The sequence below is a fragment of the Salmo salar genome, chromosome 13, assembly GCF_965601325.2.
Source record: "Salmo salar chromosome 13, fSalSal1, whole genome shotgun sequence".
NCBI classification, from domain to species: Eukaryota; Metazoa; Chordata; class Actinopteri; order Salmoniformes; family Salmonidae; genus Salmo; species Salmo salar.
In genome coordinates this window covers 115,070,425-115,092,235 of record NC_138303.1, presented here as the reverse complement: position 1 = coordinate 115,092,235, position 21,811 = coordinate 115,070,425, and the positions used below count along the sequence as shown (strand labels likewise).

General features: G+C 42.3%; 1 protein-coding gene across 1 annotated transcript in view; it reads left to right on the top strand.

Annotated features, from left to right (window-relative positions):
• The window catches only part of cntfr (ciliary neurotrophic factor receptor), a 461,919-nt gene that overhangs the window by 158,127 nt on the left and 281,981 nt on the right, over positions 1 to 21,811 (top strand). The window contains exon 2 of the mRNA XM_045692705.2: positions 17,525 to 17,606. Within this exon, the coding sequence (XP_045548661.2) occupies positions 17,525 to 17,606 (82 nt within the window). The remainder of the gene's footprint in view (positions 1 to 17,524; positions 17,607 to 21,811) is intronic.

Genomic DNA, 21,811 nt, shown 5'->3' with positions numbered 1-21,811 from the left:
GGAGTGGTCTACCAGTTAAACACTAATCAGACTAGTGGAGTGGTCTACCAGTTAAACACTAATCAGACTAGTGGAGTGGTCTACCAGTTAAACACTAATCAGACTAGTGGAGTGGTCTACCAGTTAAACACTAATCAGACTAGTGGAGTGGTCTACCAGTTAAACACTAATCAGACTAGTGGAGTGGTCTACCAGTTAAACACTAATCAGACTAGTGGAGTGGTCTACCAGTTAAACACTAATCAGACTAGTGGAGTGGTCTACCAGTTAAACACTAATCAGACTAGTGGAGTGGTCTACCAGTTAAACACTAATCAGACTAGTGGAGTGGTCTACCAGTTAAACACTAATCAGACTAGTGGAGTGGTCTACCAGTTAAACACTAATCAGACTAGTGGAGTGGTCTACCAGTTAAACACTAATCAGACTAGTGGAGTGGTCTACCAGTTAAACACTAATCAGACTAGTGGAGTGGTCTACCAGTTAAACACTAATCAGACTAGTGGAGTGGTCTACCAGTTAAACACTAATCAGACTAGTGGAGTGGTCTACCAGTTAAACACTAATCAGACTAGTGGAGTGGTCTACCAGTTAAACACTAATCAGACTAGTGGAGTGGTCTACCAGTTAAACACTAATCAGACTAGTGGAGTGGTCTACCAGTTAAACACTAATCAGACTAGTGGAGTGGTCTACCAGTTAAACACTAATCAGACTAGTGGAGTGGTCTACCAGTTAAACACTAATCAGACTAGTGGAGTGGTCTACCAGTTAAACACTAATCAGACTAGTGGAGTGGTCTACCAGTTAAACACTAATCAGACTAGTGGAGTGGTCTACCAGTTAAACACTAATCAGACTAGTGGAGTGGTCTACCAGTTAAACACTAATCAGACTAGTGGAGTGGTCTACCAGTTAAACACTAATCAGACTAGTGGAGTGGTCTACCAGTTAAACACTAATCAGACTAGTGGAGTGGTCTACCAGTTAAACACTAATCAGACTAGTGGAGTGGTCTACCAGTTAAACACTAATCAGACTAGTGGAGTGGTCTACCAGTTAAACACTAATCAGACTAGTGGAGTGGTCTACCAGTTAAACACTAATCAGACTAGTGGAGTGGTCTACCAGTTAAACACTAATCAGACTAGTGGAGTGGTCTACCAGTTAAACACTAATCAGACTAGTGGAGTGGTCTACCAGTTAAACACTAATCAGACTAGTGGAGTGGTCTACCAGTTAAACACTAATCAGACTAGTGGAGTGGTCTACCAGTTAAACACTAATCAGACTAGTGGAGTGGTCTACCAGTTAAACACTAATCAGACTAGTGGAGTGGTCTACCAGTTAAACACTAATCAGACTAGTGGAGTGGTCTACCAGTTAAACACTAATCAGACTAGTGGAGTGGTCTACCAGTTAAACACTAATCAGACTAGTGGAGTGGTCTACCAGTTAAACACTAATCAGACTAGTGGAGTGGTCTACCAGTTAAACACTAATCAGACTAGTGGAGTGGTCTACCAGTTAAACACTAATCAGACTAGTGGAGTGGTCTACCAGTTAAACACTAATCAGACTAGTGGAGTGGTCTACCAGTTAAACACTAATCAGACTAGTGGAGTGGTCTACCAGTTAAACACTAATCAGACTAGTGGAGTGGTCTACCAGTTAAACACTAATCAGACTAGTGGAGTGGTCTACCAGTTAAACACTAATCAGACTAGTGGAGTGGTCTACCAGTTAAACACTAATCAGACTAGTGGAGTGGTCTACCAGTTAAACACTAATCAGACTAGTGGAGTGGTCTACCAGTTAAACACTAATCAGACTAGTGGAGTGGTCTACCAGTTAAACACTAATCAGACTAGTGGAGTGGTCTACCAGTTAAACACTAATCAGACTAGTGGAGTGGTCTACCAGTTAAACACTAATCAGACTAGTGGAGTGGTCTACCAGTTAAACACTAATCAGACTAGTGGAGTGGTCTACCAGTTAAACACTAATCAGACTAGTGGAGTGGTCTACCAGTTAAACACTAATCAGACTAGTGGAGTGGTCTACCAGTTAAACACTAATCAGACTAGTGGAGTGGTCTACCAGTTAAACACTAATCAGACTAGTGGAGTGGTCTACCAGTTAAACACTAATCAGACTAGTGGAGTGGTCTACCAGTTAAACACTAATCAGACTAGTGGAGTGGTCTACCAGTTAAACACTAATCAGACTAGTGGAGTGGTCTACCAGTTAAACACTAATCAGACTAGTGGAGTGTTCTACCAGTTAAACACTAATCAGACTAGTGGAGTGGTCTACCAGTTAAACACTAATCAGACTAGTGGAGTGGTCTACCAGTTAAACACTAATCAGACTAGTGGAGTGGTCTACCAGTTAAACACTAATCAGACTAGTGGAGTGGTCTACCAGTTAAACACTAATCAGACTAGTGGAGTGGTCTACCAGTTAAACACTAATCAGACTAGTGGAGTGGTCTACCAGTTAAACACTAATCAGACTAGTGGAGTGGTCTACCAGTTAAACACTAATCAGACTAGTGGAGTGGTCTACCAGTTAAACACTAATCAGACTAGTGGAGTGGTCTACCAGTTAAACACTAATCAGACTAGTGGAGTGGTCTACCAGTTAAACACTAATCAGACTAGTGGAGTGGTCTACCAGTTAAACACTAATCAGACTAGTGGAGTGGTCTACCAGTTAAACACTAATCAGACTAGTGGAGTGGTCTACCAGTTAAACACTAATCAGACTAGTGGAGTGGTCTACCAGTTAAACACTAATCAGACTAGTGGAGTGGTCTACCAGTTAAACACTAATCAGACTAGTGGAGTGGTCTACCAGTTAAACACTAATCAGACTAGTGGAGTGGTCTACCAGTTAAACACTAATCAGACTAGTGGAGTGGTCTACCAGTTAAACACTAATCAGACTAGTGGAGTGGTCTACCAGTTAAACACTAATCAGACTAGTGGAGTGGTCTACCAGTTAAACACTAATCAGACTAGTGGAGTGGTCTACCAGTTAAACACTAATCAGACTAGTGGAGTGGTCTACCAGTTAAACACTAATCAGACTAGTGGAGTGGTCTACCAGTTAAACACTAATCAGACTAGTGGAGTGGTCTACCAGTTAAACACTAATCAGACTAGTGGAGTGGTCTACCAGTTAAACACTAATCAGACTAGTGGAGTGGTCTACCAGTTAAACACTAATCAGACTAGTGGAGTGGTCTACCAGTTAAACACTAATCAGACTAGTGGAGTGGTCTACCAGTTAAACACTAATCAGACTAGTGGAGTGGTCTACCAGTTAAACACTAATCAGACTAGTGGAGTGGTCTACCAGTTAAACACTAATCAGACTAGTGGAGTGGTCTACCAGTTAAACACTAATCAGACTAGTGGAGTGGTCTACCAGTTAAACACTAATCAGACTAGTGGAGTGGTCTACCAGTTAAACACTAATCAGACTAGTGGAGTGGTCTACCAGTTAAACACTAATCAGACTAGTGGAGTGGTCTACCAGTTAAACACTAATCAGACTAGTGGAGTGGTCTACCAGTTAAACACTAATCAGACTAGTGGAGTGGTCTACCAGTTAAACACTAATCAGACTAGTGGAGTGGTCTACCAGTTAAACACTAATCAGACTAGTGGAGTGGTCTACCAGTTAAACACTAATCAGACTAGTGGAGTGGTCTACCAGTTAAACACTAATCAGACTAGTGGAGTGGTCTACCAGTTAAACACTAATCAGACTAGTGGAGTGGTCTACCAGTTAAACACTAATCAGACTAGTGGAGTGGTCTACCAGTTAAACACTAATCAGACTAGTGGAGTGGTCTACCAGTTAAACACTAATCAGACTAGTGGAGTGGTCTACCAGTTAAACACTAATCAGACTAGTGGAGTGGTCTACCAGTTAAACACTAATCAGACTAGTGGAGTGGTCTACCAGTTAAACACTAATCAGACTAGTGGAGTGGTCTACCAGTTAAACACTAATCAGACTAGTGGAGTGGTCTACCAGTTAAACACTAATCAGACTAGTGGAGTGGTCTACCAGTTAAACACTAATCAGACTAGTGGAGTGGTCTACCAGTTAAACACTAATCAGACTAGTGGAGTGGTCTACCAGTTAAACACTAATCAGACTAGTGGAGTGGTCTACCAGTTAAACACTAATCAGACTAGTGGAGTGGTCTACCAGTTAAACACTAATCAGACTAGTGGAGTGGTCTACCAGTTAAACACTAATCAGACTAGTGGAGTGGTCTACCAGTTAAACACTAATCAGACTAGTGGAGTGGTCTACCAGTTAAACACTAATCAGACTAGTGGAGTGGTCTACCAGTTAAACACTAATCAGACTAGTGGAGTGGTCTACCAGTTAAACACTAATCAGACTAGTGGAGTGGTCTACCAGTTAAACACTAATCAGACTAGTGGAGTGGTCTACCAGTTAAACACTAATCAGACTAGTGGAGTGGTCTACCAGTTAAACACTAATCAGACTAGTGGAGTGGTCTACCAGTTAAACACTAATCAGACTAGTGGAGTGGTCTACCAGTTAAACACTAATCAGACTAGTGGAGTGGTCTACCAGTTAAACACTAATCAGACTAGTGGAGTGGTCTACCAGTTAAACACTAATCAGACTAGTGGAGTGGTCTACCAGTTAAACACTAATCAGACTAGTGGAGTGGTCTACCAGTTAAACACTAATCAGACTAGTGGAGTGGTCTACCAGTTAAACACTAATCAGACTAGTGGAGTGGTCTACCAGTTAAACACTAATCAGACTAGTGGAGTGGTCTACCAGTTAAACACTAATCAGACTAGTGGAGTGGTCTACCAGTTAAACACTAATCAGACTAGTGGAGTGGTCTACCAGTTAAACACTAATCAGACTAGTGGAGTGGTCTACCAGTTAAACACTAATCAGACTAGTGGAGTGGTCTACCAGTTAAACACTAATCAGACTAGTGGAGTGGTCTACCAGTTAAACACTAATCAGACTAGTGGAGTGGTCTACCAGTTAAACACTAATCAGACTAGTGGAGTGGTCTACCAGTTAAACACTAATCAGACTAGTGGAGTGGTCTACCAGTTAAACACTAATCAGACTAGTGGAGTGGTCTACCAGTTAAACACTAATCAGACTAGTGGAGTGGTCTACCAGTTAAACACTAATCAGACTAGTGGAGTGGTCTACCAGTTAAACACTAATCAGACTAGTGGAGTGGTCTACCAGTTAAACACTAATCAGACTAGTGGAGTGGTCTACCAGTTAAACACTAATCAGACTAGTGGAGTGGTCTACCAGTTAAACACTAATCAGACTAGTGGAGTGGTCTACCAGTTAAACACTAATCAGACTAGTGGAGTGGTCTACCAGTTAAACACTAATCAGACTAGTGGAGTGGTCTACCAGTTAAACACTAATCAGACTAGTGGAGTGGTCTACCAGTTAAACACTAATCAGACTAGTGGAGTGGTCTACCAGTTAAACACTAATCAGACTAGTGGAGTGGTCTACCAGTTAAACACTAATCAGACTAGTGGAGTGGTCTACCAGTTAAACACTAATCAGACTAGTGGAGTGGTCTACCAGTTAAACACTAATCAGACTAGTGGAGTGGTCTACCAGTTAAACACTAATCAGACTAGTGGAGTGGTCTACCAGTTAAACACTAATCAGACTAGTGGAGTGGTCTACCAGTTAAACACTAATCAGACTAGTGGAGTGGTCTACCAGTTAAACACTAATCAGACTAGTGGAGTGGTCTACCAGTTAAACACTAATCAGACTAGTGGAGTGGTCTACCAGTTAAACACTAATCAGACTAGTGGAGTGGTCTACCAGTTAAACACTAATCAGACTAGTGGAGTGGTCTACCAGTTAAACACTAATCAGACTAGTGGAGTGGTCTACCAGTTAAACACTAATCAGACTAGTGGAGTGGTCTACCAGTTAAACACTAATCAGACTAGTGGAGTGGTCTACCAGTTAAACACTAATCAGACTAGTGGAGTGGTCTACCAGTTAAACACTAATCAGACTAGTGGAGTGGTCTACCAGTTAAACACTAATCAGACTAGTGGAGTGGTCTACCAGTTAAACACTAATCAGACTAGTGGAGTGGTCTACCAGTTAAACACTAATCAGACTAGTGGAGTGGTCTACCAGTTAAACACTAATCAGACTAGTGGAGTGGTCTACCAGTTAAACACTAATCAGACTAGTGGAGTGGTCTACCAGTTAAACACTAATCAGACTAGTGGAGTGGTCTACCAGTTAAACACTAATCAGACTAGTGGAGTGGTCTACCAGTTAAACACTAATCAGACTAGTGGAGTGGTCTACCAGTTAAACACTAATCAGACTAGTGGAGTGGTCTACCAGTTAAACACTAATCAGACTAGTGGAGTGGTCTACCAGTTAAACACTAATCAGACTAGTGGAGTGGTCTACCAGTTAAACACTAATCAGACTAGTGGAGTGGTCTACCAGTTAAACACTAATCAGACTAGTGGAGTGGTCTACCAGTTAAACACTAATCAGACTAGTGGAGTGGTCTACCAGTTAAACACTAATCAGACTAGTGGAGTGGTCTACCAGTTAAACACTAATCAGACTAGTGGAGTGGTCTACCAGTTAAACACTAATCAGACTAGTGGAGTGGTCTACCAGTTAAACACTAATCAGACTAGTGGAGTGGTCTACCAGTTAAACACTAATCAGACTAGTGGAGTGGTCTACCAGTTAAACACTAATCAGACTAGTGGAGTGGTCTACCAGTTAAACACTAATCAGACTAGTGGAGTGGTCTACCAGTTAAACACTAATCAGACTAGTGGAGTGGTCTACCAGTTAAACACTAATCAGACTAGTGGAGTGGTCTACCAGTTAAACACTAATCAGACTAGTGGAGTGGTCTACCAGTTAAACACTAATCAGACTAGTGGAGTGGTCTACCAGTTAAACACTAATCAGACTAGTGGAGTGGTCTACCAGTTAAACACTAATCAGACTAGTGGAGTGGTCTACCAGTTAAACACTAATCAGACTAGTGGAGTGGTCTACCAGTTAAACACTAATCAGACTAGTGGAGTGGTCTACCAGTTAAACACTAATCAGACTAGTGGAGTGGTCTACCAGTTAAACACTAATCAGACTAGTGGAGTGGTCTACCAGTTAAACACTAATCAGACTAGTGGAGTGGTCTACCAGTTAAACACTAATCAGACTAGTGGAGTGGTCTACCAGTTAAACACTAATCAGACTAGTGGAGTGGTCTACCAGTTAAACACTAATCAGACTAGTGGAGTGGTCTACCAGTTAAACACTAATCAGACTAGTGGAGTGGTCTACCAGTTAAACACTAATCAGACTAGTGGAGTGGTCTACCAGTTAAACACTAATCAGACTAGTGGAGTGGTCTACCAGTTAAACACTAATCAGACTAGTGGAGTGGTCTACCAGTTAAACACTAATCAGACTAGTGGAGTGGTCTACCAGTTAAACACTAATCAGACTAGTGGAGTGGTCTACCAGTTAAACACTAATCAGACTAGTGGAGTGGTCTACCAGTTAAACACTAATCAGACTAGTGGAGTGGTCTACCAGTTAAACACTAATCAGACTAGTGGAGTGGTCTACCAGTTAAACACTAATCAGACTAGTGGAGTGGTCTACCAGTTAAACACTAATCAGACTAGTGGAGTGGTCTACCAGTTAAACACTAATCAGACTAGTGGAGTGGTCTACCAGTTAAACACTAATCAGACTAGTGGAGTGGTCTACCAGTTAAACACTAATCAGACTAGTGGAGTGGTCTACCAGTTAAACACTAATCAGACTAGTGGAGTGGTCTACCAGTTAAACACTAATCAGACTAGTGGAGTGGTCTACCAGTTAAACACTAATCAGACTAGTGGAGTGGTCTACCAGTTAAACACTAATCAGACTAGTGGAGTGGTCTACCAGTTAAACACTAATCAGACTAGTGGAGTGGTCTACCAGTTAAACACTAATCAGACTAGTGGAGTGGTCTACCAGTTAAACACTAATCAGACTAGTGGAGTGGTCTACCAGTTAAACACTAATCAGACTAGTGGAGTGGTCTACCAGTTAAACACTAATCAGACTAGTGGAGTGGTCTACCAGTTAAACACTAATCAGACTAGTGGAGTGGTCTACCAGTTAAACACTAATCAGACTAGTGGAGTGGTCTACCAGTTAAACACTAATCAGACTAGTGGAGTGGTCTACCAGTTAAACACTAATCAGACTAGTGGAGTGGTCTACCAGTTAAACACTAATCAGACTAGTGGAGTGGTCTACCAGTTAAACACTAATCAGACTAGTGGAGTGGTCTACCAGTTAAACACTAATCAGACTAGTGGAGTGGTCTACCAGTTAAACACTAATCAGACTAGTGGAGTGGTCTACCAGTTAAACACTAATCAGACTAGTGGAGTGGTCTACCAGTTAAACACTAATCAGACTAGTGGAGTGGTCTACCAGTTAAACACTAATCAGACTAGTGGAGTGGTCTACCAGTTAAACACTAATCAGACTAGTGGAGTGGTCTACCAGTTAAACACTAATCAGACTAGTGGAGTGGTCTACCAGTTAAACACTAATCAGACTAGTGGAGTGGTCTACCAGTTAAACACTAATCAGACTAGTGGAGTGGTCTACCAGTTAAACACTAATCAGACTAGTGGAGTGGTCTACCAGTTAAACACTAATCAGACTAGTGGAGTGGTCTACCAGTTAAACACTAATCAGACTAGTGGAGTGGTCTACCAGTTAAACACTAATCAGACTAGTGGAGTGGTCTACCAGTTAAACACTAATCAGACTAGTGGAGTGGTCTACCAGTTAAACACTAATCAGACTAGTGGAGTGGTCTACCAGTTAAACACTAATCAGACTAGTGGAGTGGTCTACCAGTTAAACACTAATCAGACTAGTGGAGTGGTCTACCAGTTAAACACTAATCAGACTAGTGGAGTGGTCTACCAGTTAAACACTAATCAGACTAGTGGAGTGGTCTACCAGTTAAACACTAATCAGACTAGTGGAGTGGTCTACCAGTTAAACACTAATCAGACTAGTGGAGTGGTCTACCAGTTAAACACTAATCAGACTAGTGGAGTGGTCTACCAGTTAAACACTAATCAGACTAGTGGAGTGGTCTACCAGTTAAACACTAATCAGACTAGTGGAGTGGTCTACCAGTTAAACACTAATCAGACTAGTGGAGTGGTCTACCAGTTAAACACTAATCAGACTAGTGGAGTGGTCTACCAGTTAAACACTAATCAGACTAGTGGAGTGGTCTACCAGTTAAACACTAATCAGACTAGTGGAGTGGTCTACCAGTTAAACACTAATCAGACTAGTGGAGTGGTCTACCAGTTAAACACTAATCAGACTAGTGGAGTGGTCTACCAGTTAAAGTGGAGTGGTCTACCAGTTGAACACTAATCAGACTAGTGGAGTGGTCTACCAGTTAAACACTAATCAGACTAGTGGAGTGGTCTACCAGTTAAACACTAATCAGACTAGTGGAGTGTCTACCAGTTAAACACTAATCAGACTAGTGAGTGCTCTACCAGTTAAACACTAATCAGACTAGTGGAGTGGTCTACCAGTTAAACACTAATCAGACTAGTGGAGTGGTCTACCAGTTAAACACTAATCAGACTAGTGGAGTGGTCTACCAGTTAAACACTAATCAGACTAGAGGAGTGGTCTACCAGTTAAACACTAATCAGACTAGTGGAGTGGTCTACCAGTTAAACACTAATCAGACTAGTGGAGTGGTCTACCAGTTAAACACTAATCAGACTAGAGGAGTGGTCTACAGTTAAACACTAATCAGACTAGTGGAGTGGTCTACCAGTTAAACACTAATCAGACTAGAGGAGTGGTCTACCAGTTGAAGTCTGGTGTTACTATTAAAACAATAAAAAACAATTAGAACAAAAACACAAGAGAAATAAGAAGAACATGAGGAGTTCCAGTTCCAGGGTCAGTTCCAGGGTCAGTTCCAGGGTCAGTTCCAGTTCCAGGGTCAGTTCCAGGGTCAGGGTCAGTTCCAGGGTCAGGTCCAGGGTCAGTTCCAGGGTCAGTTCCAGGGTCAGGTCCAGGGTCAGTTCCAGGGTCAGTTCCAGGGTCAGTTCCAGGGTCAGTTCCAGGGTCAGTTCCAGGGTCAGTTCCAGGGTCAGTTCCAGGGTCAGGGAGACTGGAGATGTAGGGCTGGTGGATGTATGTGGGTGTAGAGGGCTTTCAGAGGAATATGTAAACAAAGACTGTATGGAGAGACTTCATAACACATCCCTGTTATTTGACTGGACTTCATAACACATCCCTGTTATATGACTGGACTTCATAACACATCCCTGTTATATGACTGGACTTCATAACACATCCCTGTTATATGACTGGACTTCATAACACATCCCTGTTATATGGCTGGACTTCATAACACATCCCTGTTATATGACTGGACTTCATAACACATCCCTGTTATATGACTGGACTTCATAACACATCCCTGTTATATGACTGGACTTCATAACACATCCCTGTTATATGACTGGACTTCATAACACATCCCTGTTATATGACTGGACTTCATAACACATCCCTGTTATATGACTGGACTTCATAACACATCCTTGTTATATGACTGGACTTCATAACACATCCCTGTTATATGACTGGACTTCATAACACATCCCTGTTATATGACTGGACTTCATAACACATCCCTACCACCGGTGGGTGTCCCAAAATGGCACCATATTCCTTTATAGTGAACTTCTTTGACCAGGGCCCACAGGGGATAGGTTGCGGTTTGGGATGCACTTTACATGGCTGGAGTTGGTAGCAGTTCGTAATGCTCAGCCAAACATCCCAAACTGGAGCTCCCTGATCCTTCCTTCCATACTGGAACAGACACATCCATCCCCTCTCACTGAGTGTTATTTCCATCAGTTGAAGACAGGAAGACAGGCAACACAAACCTGTGTTTGTCTTCCAGATGGGCAGGAGGGGAATAAAACTGTGCTGTCAGTGAAATTTTCCTCCCTTCCTCTCCTCCTCTCATCCTTCTATTCTGTGATGCATCATACCAAAACATATCCCTCACAATTCAATGGGATTTCCAATTTAAATGCACATTTCCGCTGGACTTCACAAAGAGAAGCAGGAAACCATTCAATACAGCAATGAATTATACATTTTAATTAACCAGCCAACACGCCTATTCAGCTTCTAGGAGAAATAAGAAATGAATAAATAAATATGAGGTCCTAAATGTGTGGATAAGAAGGAGGACTCTGAGGCTGAGTGGGGATTCTGAGAGCCAGAGGCCACCATTAACTAAAATATTCTCAGCTGCCACATATCTAGAGTATTGTTCCTGCTTCGATGAGCTAAATACCACTTCTAAACTGACAGAGAGAGAGAAGCAGACAGGATGTGTCCTAAATGACATCCTATTTCTTATATAGAGCCTTATGGGCTCTGGTCTAAAGTAGTGCACTACATATAGGGAATAGGGTTCCATAGGGCTCTGGTCTAAAGTAGTGCACTATATAGGGAATAGGGTTCCATAGGGCTCTGGTCTACAGTAGTGCACTATATAGGGAATAGGGTTCTATAGGGCTCTGGTCTATAGTAGTGCACTATATAGGGAACAGGGTTCCATAGGGCTCTGGTCTATAGTAGTGCACTATATAGGGAATAGGGTTCCATAGGGCTCTGGTCTATAGTAGTGCACTATATAGGGAATAGGGTTCCATAGGGCTCTGGTCTATAGTAGTGCACTATAAAGGGAATAGGGTTCCATAGGGCTCTGGTCTACAGTAGTGCACTATATAGGGAATAGGGTTCTATAGGGCTCTGGTCTATAGTAGTGCACTATATAGGGAATAGGGTTCCATAGGGCTCTGGTCTACAGTAGTGCACTATATAGGGAATAGGGTTCTATAGGGCTCTGGTCTAAAGTAGTGCACTATATAGGGAATAGGGTTCCATAGGGCTCTGGTCTACAGTAGTGCACTATATAGGGAATAGGGTTCTATAGGGCTCTGGTCTATAGTAGTGCACTATATAGGGAACAGGGTTCCCTTTTGGAAGGAGCCAGACAAACAGGGAGAAGTGGACTGGAAAGAGCTGACTGCAGTTTAATTTCACCCCGTCACTCGCTTTCTAGTTCTGTAAAGATGATTTAAATACGAAGTGTCAATCACCATGACGGTGAGGATTTTCAGAAGTGCTGTTTTTTTAATTCAGGATCTTCCACAAAGTTGTTTGAACCAGAACTGGGTTTTGGAATGAATTGAAATATAAGGGATTTAATTTCCTTTCAGAAGAGATTGATGGCAAAATGCATCCCAAATGGCAGCCTATTCCCTACATAGTGCACTACTTTAGACCAGAGCCATATGGAACCCTATTCCCTACATAGTGCACTACTTTAGACCAGAACCCTATGGAACCCTATTCCCTATATAGTGCACTACTTTAGACCAGAGCCCTATGGAACCCTGTTCCCTATATAGTGCACTACTTTAGACCAGAACCCTATGGAACCCTATTCCCTATATAGTGCACTACTTTAGACCAGAGCCCTATGGAACCCTATTCCCTATATAGTGTACTACTTTAGACCAGATCCCTATGGAATCCTATTCCCTATATAGTGCACTACTTTAGAACAGAGCCCTATGGAACCCTATTCCCTATATAGTGTACTACTTTAGACCAGATCCCTATGGAATCCTATTCCCTATATAGTACACTACTTTAGACCAGAGCCCTATGGAACCCTATTCCCTATATAGTGCACTACTATAGACCAGAGCCAATAGTGCACTATATAGGGAATAGGGTGGCATTTGGGATACATCCCTAAGGTAGAACTGGTCAGGTCATTATAGAAACAGGAAGTATAAAGGCAGAACTCCTGGTCTGTTTCATATGACTTTGTAATCAAATCGAGCGGAGGAACACTCTTCTTCTGCAGACTGGATGAGGTCCTAGTGATTACAGTATTATGTTAACTAGAGTGGGAAATGGAACCAGTTTGACTCACCTTAGTACCTGGCAAAAACATTGAACTAGAGAATACATTTCCTGTGATTTAAAATCCTTTACCAGTCTCCATTAATGTTGTCTTTACAGAAACAGCTGAGGAAGTTTAGGGATTTCAAGTACAACCAGAAACAGAGTTTGGGGGTCATTCCATTTCAATTTCTGTCAATTCAGAAAGAAAACCACATTTCCTATTCTAATAACAATGTGTCCTCGTTGAAAAGCATTGAAGAGAATTGGAATTTCAGTGTACTTCTGGAATTGACTGAAAATGAAATGGAATTGAGCACAACCCTGAGCAGACTAATGTTCCCATTTCATTGCACATCTCCCCATGTGTTCAAACTGCTGTCAGACCTGGAAGTAGTTGTAAAGTGTTTCTGCTGCTCTTTAGCTCCAGGTCTGATATGGACCGTCTCACTAGTTTAGCTTCCATTCCTCATTGTACTGGTTAAATAAACCTCTAATCCCGGGTGGTCAACACTCATGTTGGTATTATTCTTACATGTGTTTAAATTCTCTCTCTTTGTTGAGTTACATATTCAACTGGGCCAACCAATTCATGTCATTTTAATGTCATTTTAACTAAATGTATATATATAAAAGTAGAATATTCATTCTACTTTTTAACTAAATGTAATTAATTTTAAATAAAAGTATAATAATATTCTCAAATCTTTAGTGTTGTTTTAAACTTGAAATGGTTATTTAATATTGTAAACCATCCCACCAGTTCTAAAAGCAACAGATTGATAGTCCAGCCTTTGATCTTCCAATGGGAGACGTCGTGATAGGAGCGTTGATGTGGCTCCTCCTCTATAAAGCTCCAATGGGAGATGTTTTGATGTGGCTCCTCCTCTATAAAGCTCCAATGGGAGATGTTTTGATGTGGCTCCTCCTCTATAACGCTCCAATGGGAGATGTTTTGATGTGGCTCCTCCTCTATAAAGCTCCAATGGGAGATGTTTTGATGTGGCTCCTCCTCTATAACGCTCCAATGGGAGATGTTTTGATGTGGCTCCTCCTCTATAACGCTCCAATGGGAGATGTTTTGATGTGGCTCCTCCTCTATAACGCTCCAATGGGAGATGTTTTGATGTGGCTCCTCCTCTATAACGCTCCAATGGGAGATGTTTTGATGTGGCTCCTCCTCTATAACGCTCCAATGGGAGATGTTTTGATGTGGCTCCTCCTCTATAACGCTCCAATGGGAGATGTTTTGATGTGGCTCCTCCTCTATAACGCTCCAATGGGAGATGTTTTGATGTGGCTCCTCCTCTATAACGCTCCAATGGGAGATGTTTTGATGTGGCTCCTCCTCTATAAAGCTCCAATGGGAGATGTTTTGATGTGGCTCCTCCTCTATAAAGCTCCAATGGGAGATGTTTTGATGTGGCTCCTCCTCTATAACGCTCCAATGGGAGATGTTTTGATGTGGCTCCTCCTCTATAACGCTCCAATGGGAGATGTTTTGATGTAGCTCCTCCTCTATAACGCTCCAATGGGAGATGTTTTGATGTGGCTCCTCCTCTATAAAGCTCCAATGGGAGATGTTTTGATGTGGCTCCTCCTCTATAAAGCTCCAATGGGAGATGTTTTGATGTGGCTCCTCCTCTATAACGCTCCAATGGGAGATGTTTTGATGTGGCTCCTCCTCTATAACGCTCCAATGGGAGATGTTTTGATGTGGCTCCTCCTCTATAACGCTCCAATGGGAGATGTTTTGATGTGGCTCCTCCTCTATAAAGCTCCAATGGGAGATGTTTTGATGTGGCTCCTCCTCTATAACGCTCCAATGGGAGATGTTTTGATGTGGCTCCTCCTCTATAACGCTCCAATGGGAGATGTTTTGATGTGGCTCCTCCTCTATAAAGCTCCAATGGGAGATGTTTTGATGTGGCTCCTCCTCTATAACGCTCCAATGGGAGATGTTTTGATGTGGCTCCTCCTCTATAACGCTCCAATGGGAGATGTTTTGATGTGGCTCCTCCTCTATAACGCTCCAATGGGAGATGTTTTGATGTGGCTCCTCCTCTATAACGCTCCAATGGGAGATGTTTTGATGTGGCTCCTCCTCTATAACGCTCCAATGGGAGATGTTTTGATGTGGCTCCTCCTCTATAACGCTCCAATGGGAGATGTTTTGATGTGGCTCCTCCTCTATAACGCTCCAATGGGAGATGTTTTGATGTGGCTCCTCCTCTATAACGCTCCAATGGGAGACATCGTGAAAGGAAGAGAACAGTAGGAATGTCTTTGTGAAGAGGCCGGAACTGTTATGATAGAGCTGAGTCTAACAAAATAGCCAGTCATTTGTATAAGTGCTGTGCTTGTTGAATGTCCTTCCCTATTAAGCGTGCTGAAAGTCTGTTGTCAATTTGTTTGCTGTGAAATAGCATTGTATCTGGTAAAAGTTTACTAAAGGGTTGGTAACAGGCTGATTGGTCGGCTGTTTGAGCCAGTAAAGGAGGCTGCAGTATTGATAGGTAGTGGAATGACTTTAGCTTCTCTCCAGGCCTGAGGGCACACGCTCTCTAGTAAAGACAATATCATCCACTATTATCTTCAGTCATTTTCCATCCAAGTTGTCAGACCCCGGTGGCTTGTCATTGTTGATAGACAACAATCATTTGTTCACCTCTTCCACATTGACTTTACAAAATTCAAAATTAGAATTCTTGTCTTTCAGTGTTAGCCCTGTAGTCATGTAGAGTGTTAGCCCTGTAGTCATGTAGAGTGTTAGCCCTGTAGTCCTGTAGAGTGTTAGCCCTGTAGCCTGTAGAGTGTTAGCCCTGTAGTCATGTAGAGTGTTAGCCCTGTAGCCTGTAGAGTGTTAGCCCTGTAGTCATGTAGAGTGTTAGCCCTGTAGCCTGTAGAGTGTTAGCCCTGTAGCCTGTAGAGTGTTAGCCCTGTAGCCTGTAGAGTGTTAGCCCTGTAGTCATGTAGAGTGTTAGCCCTGTAGTCATGTAGAGTGTTAGCCCTGTAGCCTGTAGAGTGTTAGCCCTGTAGCCTGTAGAGTGTTAGCCCTGTAGTCATGTAGAGTGTTAGCCCTGTAGTCATGTAGAGTGTTAGCCCTGTAGCCTGTAGAGTGTTAGCCCTGTAGTCATGTAGAGTGTTAGCCCTGTAGTCATGTAGAGTGTTAGCCCTGTAGTCATGTAGAGTGTTAGCCCTGTAGTCATGTAGAGTGTTAGCCCTGTAGTCATGTAGAGTGTTAGCCCTGTAGTCATGTAGAGTGTTAGCCCTGTAGCCTGTAGAGTGTTAGCCCTGTAGCCTGTAGAGTGTTAGCCCTGTAGTCATGTAGAGTGTTAGCCCTGTAGCCTGTAGAGTGTTAGCCCTGTAGCCTGTAGAGTGTTAGCCCTGTAGCCTGTAGAGTGTTAGCCCTGTAGTCATGTAGAGTGTTAGCCCTGTAGCCTGTAGAGTGTTAGCCCTGTAGCCTGTAGAGTGTTAGCCCTGTAGTCATGTAGAGTGTTAGCCCTGTAGCCTGTAGAGTGTTAGCCCTGTAGCCTGTAGAGTGTTAGCCCTGTAGCCTGTAGAGTGTTAGCCCTGTAGTCATGTAGAGTGTTAGCCCTGTAGTCATGTAGAGTGTTAGCCCTGTAGCCTGTAGAGTGTTAGCCCTGTAGCCTGTAGAGTGTTAGCCCTGTAGTCATGTAGAGTGTTAGCCCTGTAGTCATGTAGAGTGTTAGCCCTGTAGCCTGTAGAGTGTTAGCCCTGTAGTCATGTAGAGTGTTAGCCCTGTAGTCATGTAGAGTGTTAGCCCTGTAGTCATGTAGAGTGTTAGCCCTGTAGTCATGTAGAGTGTTAGCCCTGTAGTCATGTAGAGTGTTAGCCCTGTAGTCATGTAGAGTGTTAGCCCTGTAGTCATGTAGAGTGTTAGCCCTGTAGTCATGTAGAGTGTTAGCCCTGTAGTCATGTAGAGTGTTAGCCCTGTAGTCATGTAGAGTGTTAGCCCTGTAGTCATGTAGAGTGTTAGCCCTGTAGTCATGTAGAGTGTTAGCCCTGTAGTCATGTAGAGTGTTAGCCCTGTAGCATGTAGAGTGTTAGCCCTGTAGTCATGTAGAGTGTTAGCCCTGTAGTCATGTAGAGTGTTAGCCCTGTAGCATGTAGAGTGTTAGCCCTGTAGTCATGTAGAGTGTTAGCCCTGTAGCCTGTAGAGTGTTAGCCCTGTAGTCATGTAGAGTGTTAGCCCTGTAGTCATGTAGAGTGTTAGCCCTGTAGTCATGTAGAGTGTTAGCCCTGTAGTCATGTAGAGTGTTAGCCCTGTAGTCATGTAGAGTGTTAGCCCTGTAGTCATGTAGAGTGTTAGCCCTGTAGCCTGTAGAGTGTTAGCCCTGTAGTCATGTAGAGAGAGAGAGAGAGACTCTGACATGCTCCTCTGTTTCTTTTGCTCCAGATGGCCAACACCGTAACGTCGCTGTGCTGTGTGGTGCTAGCTGCCGTAGTGGTGGCGTACGCTCAGAGACGCAGCCAAACAGGTAAGAACCAGCACATTAATACCACAACCCTCTGCTCCTCTCCAACCCTTCATACACTGTTCTATGTTCTACTGTGAGCTCAGAGCCTGCTCTCTCTCCGCCACCTGACCATGGAGACTTGGTGGGAGATGCATAGCCTCCTCTTCTCTCTCTCTCTCTCTCTCTATCTCTCTATCTCTCTATCTCTCTATCTCTCTATCTCTCTATCTCTCTATCTATCTATCTATCTATCTATCTATCTATCTATCTATCTATCTATCTATCTATCTATCTATCTATCTATCTATCTATCTATCTATCTATCTATCTATCTATCTATCTATCTATCTATCTATCTATCTATCTATCTATCTATCTATCTATCTATCTATCTATCTATCTATCTATAATCTCATGCCTCTGTGCACTCAGGTTTTGGTGGTGTTTGTGTCAGGAGCTGAGAGCAGAGGTAACTAGAGGTAACTCAGAGGGCGACAGACATATCGCGCTGAGTCGTCTCTCACCTGTCTCTCTGTGTACACCCCCTCTACCTCTCTTCTCCTCCTTCACAGCCCTCACTCATTCTACACATCCTCCTCACCCAAAAGTAGTACACTATATAGTGAATATGGTGCTATTAGTGAGGTAGCCTTTATTAATGTTTCCAGATATTACCCGCTTTAAGATAGAACAGCAATACAAGGAGCTGGAGATGTATAATATCTATAGCTACAGTGCATTCGTAAAGTATTCAGACCGCTTGACTTTTTCCACATTTTGTTACGTTACAGCCTTATTCTAATAAATACCCTCATCAATCTACACACAATACCCCAAAATGACATCACAATAGCCCATAATGACATCACAATACCCCATAATGACATCAAAATACCCCATAATGACGTCACAATACCCCATAATGACATCACAATACCCCAAAATGACAAAGCAAAAACTGGTTACATTTTTTTTTTTTTGTTACAGAAATACCTTGACATAAGTATTCAGACCCTTCGCTATGAGACTCGAAATTAAGCTCAGGTGCATCCTGTTTCCATTGATCATCCTTGAGATGTTTCTACAACTTGATTGGAGTCCACCTGTGGTAAATTCAATTGATTGGACATGATTTGGAAAGGCACACACCTGTCTATATAAGGTCCCACAGTTAACAGGGCATGTCAGATCAAAAACCAAGTCATGAGGTCAAAGGAAATGTCCGTAGAGCTCTGAGACAAGATTGTGCCGAGGCACAGATCTGGGGAAGGGTACCAGAATATTTCTGCAGTATTGATGGTCCCCAAGAACACAGTGGCCTCCGTCATTCTTAAATGGAAGAAGTTTGGAACCACCAAGACATTTCCAAGAGCTGGCCGCCCGGCCAAACTGAGCAATCAGGGGGGAAGGGCCTTGGTCAGGGAGGTGACCCGATAGTCACTCTGACAGAGCTCCAGAGTTCCTCTGTGGACATTTTTGTAATTTTTATTAGGATCCCCGCTAGCTAACGCCGTTACGCTAGCTAATCTTCCCGGGGTCCAACACCAACTACAAGACATTACAAACAACCACAAATCAGGACTTCACAAACATTCAACAAGTAGACAATACAGACGATTAAAATACCTGACAGGAAACACGTAACATTCAGTTGATGCTTTCTATTTCCTGTCCAGTCATATGGTCTATCACATTAGATGTTCTTTCTATTTCCTGTCCAGTCATATGGTCTATCGCATTAGATGTTGTTTCTATTTCCTGTCCAGTCATATGGTCTATCACATTAGATGTTCTTTCTATTTCCTGTCCAGTCATATGGTCTATCACATTAGATGTTCTTTCTATTTCCTGTCCAGTCATATGGTCTATCACATTAGATGTTGTTTCTATTTCCTGTCCAGTCATATGGTCTATCACATTAGATGTTCTTTCTATTTCCTGTCCAGTCATATGGTCTATCACATTAGATGTTCTTTCTATTTCCTGTCCAGTCATATGGTCTATCACATTAGATGTTCTTTCTATTTCCTGTCCAGTCATATGGTCTATCACATTAGATGTTCTTTCTATTTCCTGTCCAGTCATATGGCCTATCACATTAGATGTTCTTTCTATTTCCTGTCCAGTCATATGGTCTATCACATTAGATGTTCTTTCTATTTCCTGTCCAGTCATATGGTCTATCACATTAGATGTTCTTTCTATTTCCTGTCCAGTCATATGGTCTATCACATTAGATGTTCTTTCTATTTCCTGTCCAGTCATATGGTCTATCACATTAGATGTTCTTTCTATTTCCTGTCCAGTCATATGGTCTATCACATTAGATGTTTTTTTTTTTTCTTGAAGGTGGATTTACTTTTTGCCTGAAAAATATGGATTGGTAAAGAGTTCCATTCTGCCATGGCTCTATTTAAAACTGTAGATTTAAGCGATTTGTCCTTGGCTTGGGTTGTCGTAGCTGCCCTGAATTTGCCTGTCTGGTTAGGTGTTAATGCGTGTTGCTAGTATGTACTAAATGAATGAGAAATACTGTGTTTTTTGGAAAAATAAAACATTTATAAGGAAAATCACAAGACATAATAGTAATGTGATTTGAACGTGAAGCCATGAGAGATTCTGATGCATTTGGATAATATTCATACCAGATAGAGCAATGAAGAGATAATCTGGCAGCCCTGTTCTGAGCCATTTGGAGCTTTTTAATATCTTTCTTTGCTGCAGATGACCATATAACTGGACAGTACTCTAAGTGTGATAGGGATTGACCATATAACTGGACAGTACTCTAAGTGTGACAGGACCAGGGATTGACCATATAACTGGACAGTACTCTAAGTGTGATAGGGATTGACCATATAACTGGACAGTACTCTAAGTGTGATAGGGATTGACCATATAACTGGACAGTACTCTAAGTGTAACAGGACCAGGGATTGACCATATAACTGGACAGGACCAGGGATTGACCATATAACTGAACAGGACCAGGGATTGACCATATAACTGGACACGACCAGGGATTGACCATATAACCAGACAGTACTCTAAGTGTGACAGGACCAGGGATTGACCATATTACTGGACAGTACTCTAAGTGTAACAGGACCAGGGATTGACCATATTACTGGACAGTTCTCTAAGTGTGACAGGACCAGGGATTGACCATATGGTGGTGGAAACATCATGCTGTGGGGATGTTTTTCATCGGCAGGGACAGGGAGACTAGTCAGGATCAAGGGAAAGATGAACGGAGAAAAGTACAGAGAGATCCTTGATGAAAACCTTCTCTAGAGCGCTCAGTAGCTCAGACTAGTGTGAAGGTTCACCTTCCAACAGGACAACGACCCTAAGCACACAACCAAGAAAGCAAAGCCAAGAAAACGTAGGAGAGGCTTCGGGACAAGTCTCTGAATGTCTTTGAGTGGCCCAGCCAGAGCCCGGACTTGAACCCGATCTAACATCTCTGGAGAGACCTGAAAATAGCTGTGCAGCAACGCTCCCCATCCAACCTGACAGAGCTTGAGAGGATCTGCAGAGTAGAATGGGAGAAACTCCCCAAATACAGGTGTGCCAAGCTTGTAGTGTCATACCCAAGAAGACTTGAGGCTGTAATCACTGCCAAAGATGCTTCAACAAAGCTCTGAGTAAAGGGTCTGAATATTTATGAAAATGTGATATTTCTGTTTTTATTTTTAATAAATTAGCAAACATTTGTAAAAACCTGTTTTTTCTTTGTCGTTATAGAGTATTGTGTGTAGATTGATGAGTATTTTTTTTAATCAATTTTAGAATTAGGCTGTAATGTAAAAAAAAATGTGTAAAAAGGCAAGGGGTCTGAATAGTTTCCGAATTAACTGTATACTAACTTAGATCCTGGAGGACATTGGAAACTGTTACGCCCTGGCCATAGAGAGGGGTTTTTGTTCTTTATTTTGGTTAGGCCAGGGTGTTACATTGGGTGGGCGTTCTAGGTTTTTTCTAGGTTTTTGTATTTCTTTGTTTTGGGCCGTGTGTGGCTCCCAATCAGGCACAGCTGAAGTTCGTTGTTGTTGATTGGGAGTCACACATAAGGAGCATGTGTTTTCTTTGGGTTTTGTGGGGGATTATTTCTGTTTAGTGTTTTGCACCTGACAGGACTGTTTGGCTGTCGGTTTTCTTGTTTGTTTTGTATAGTGTTTTTACGTAATTAAAAATACAAAGATGAACACTAACTCCGCTGCGTA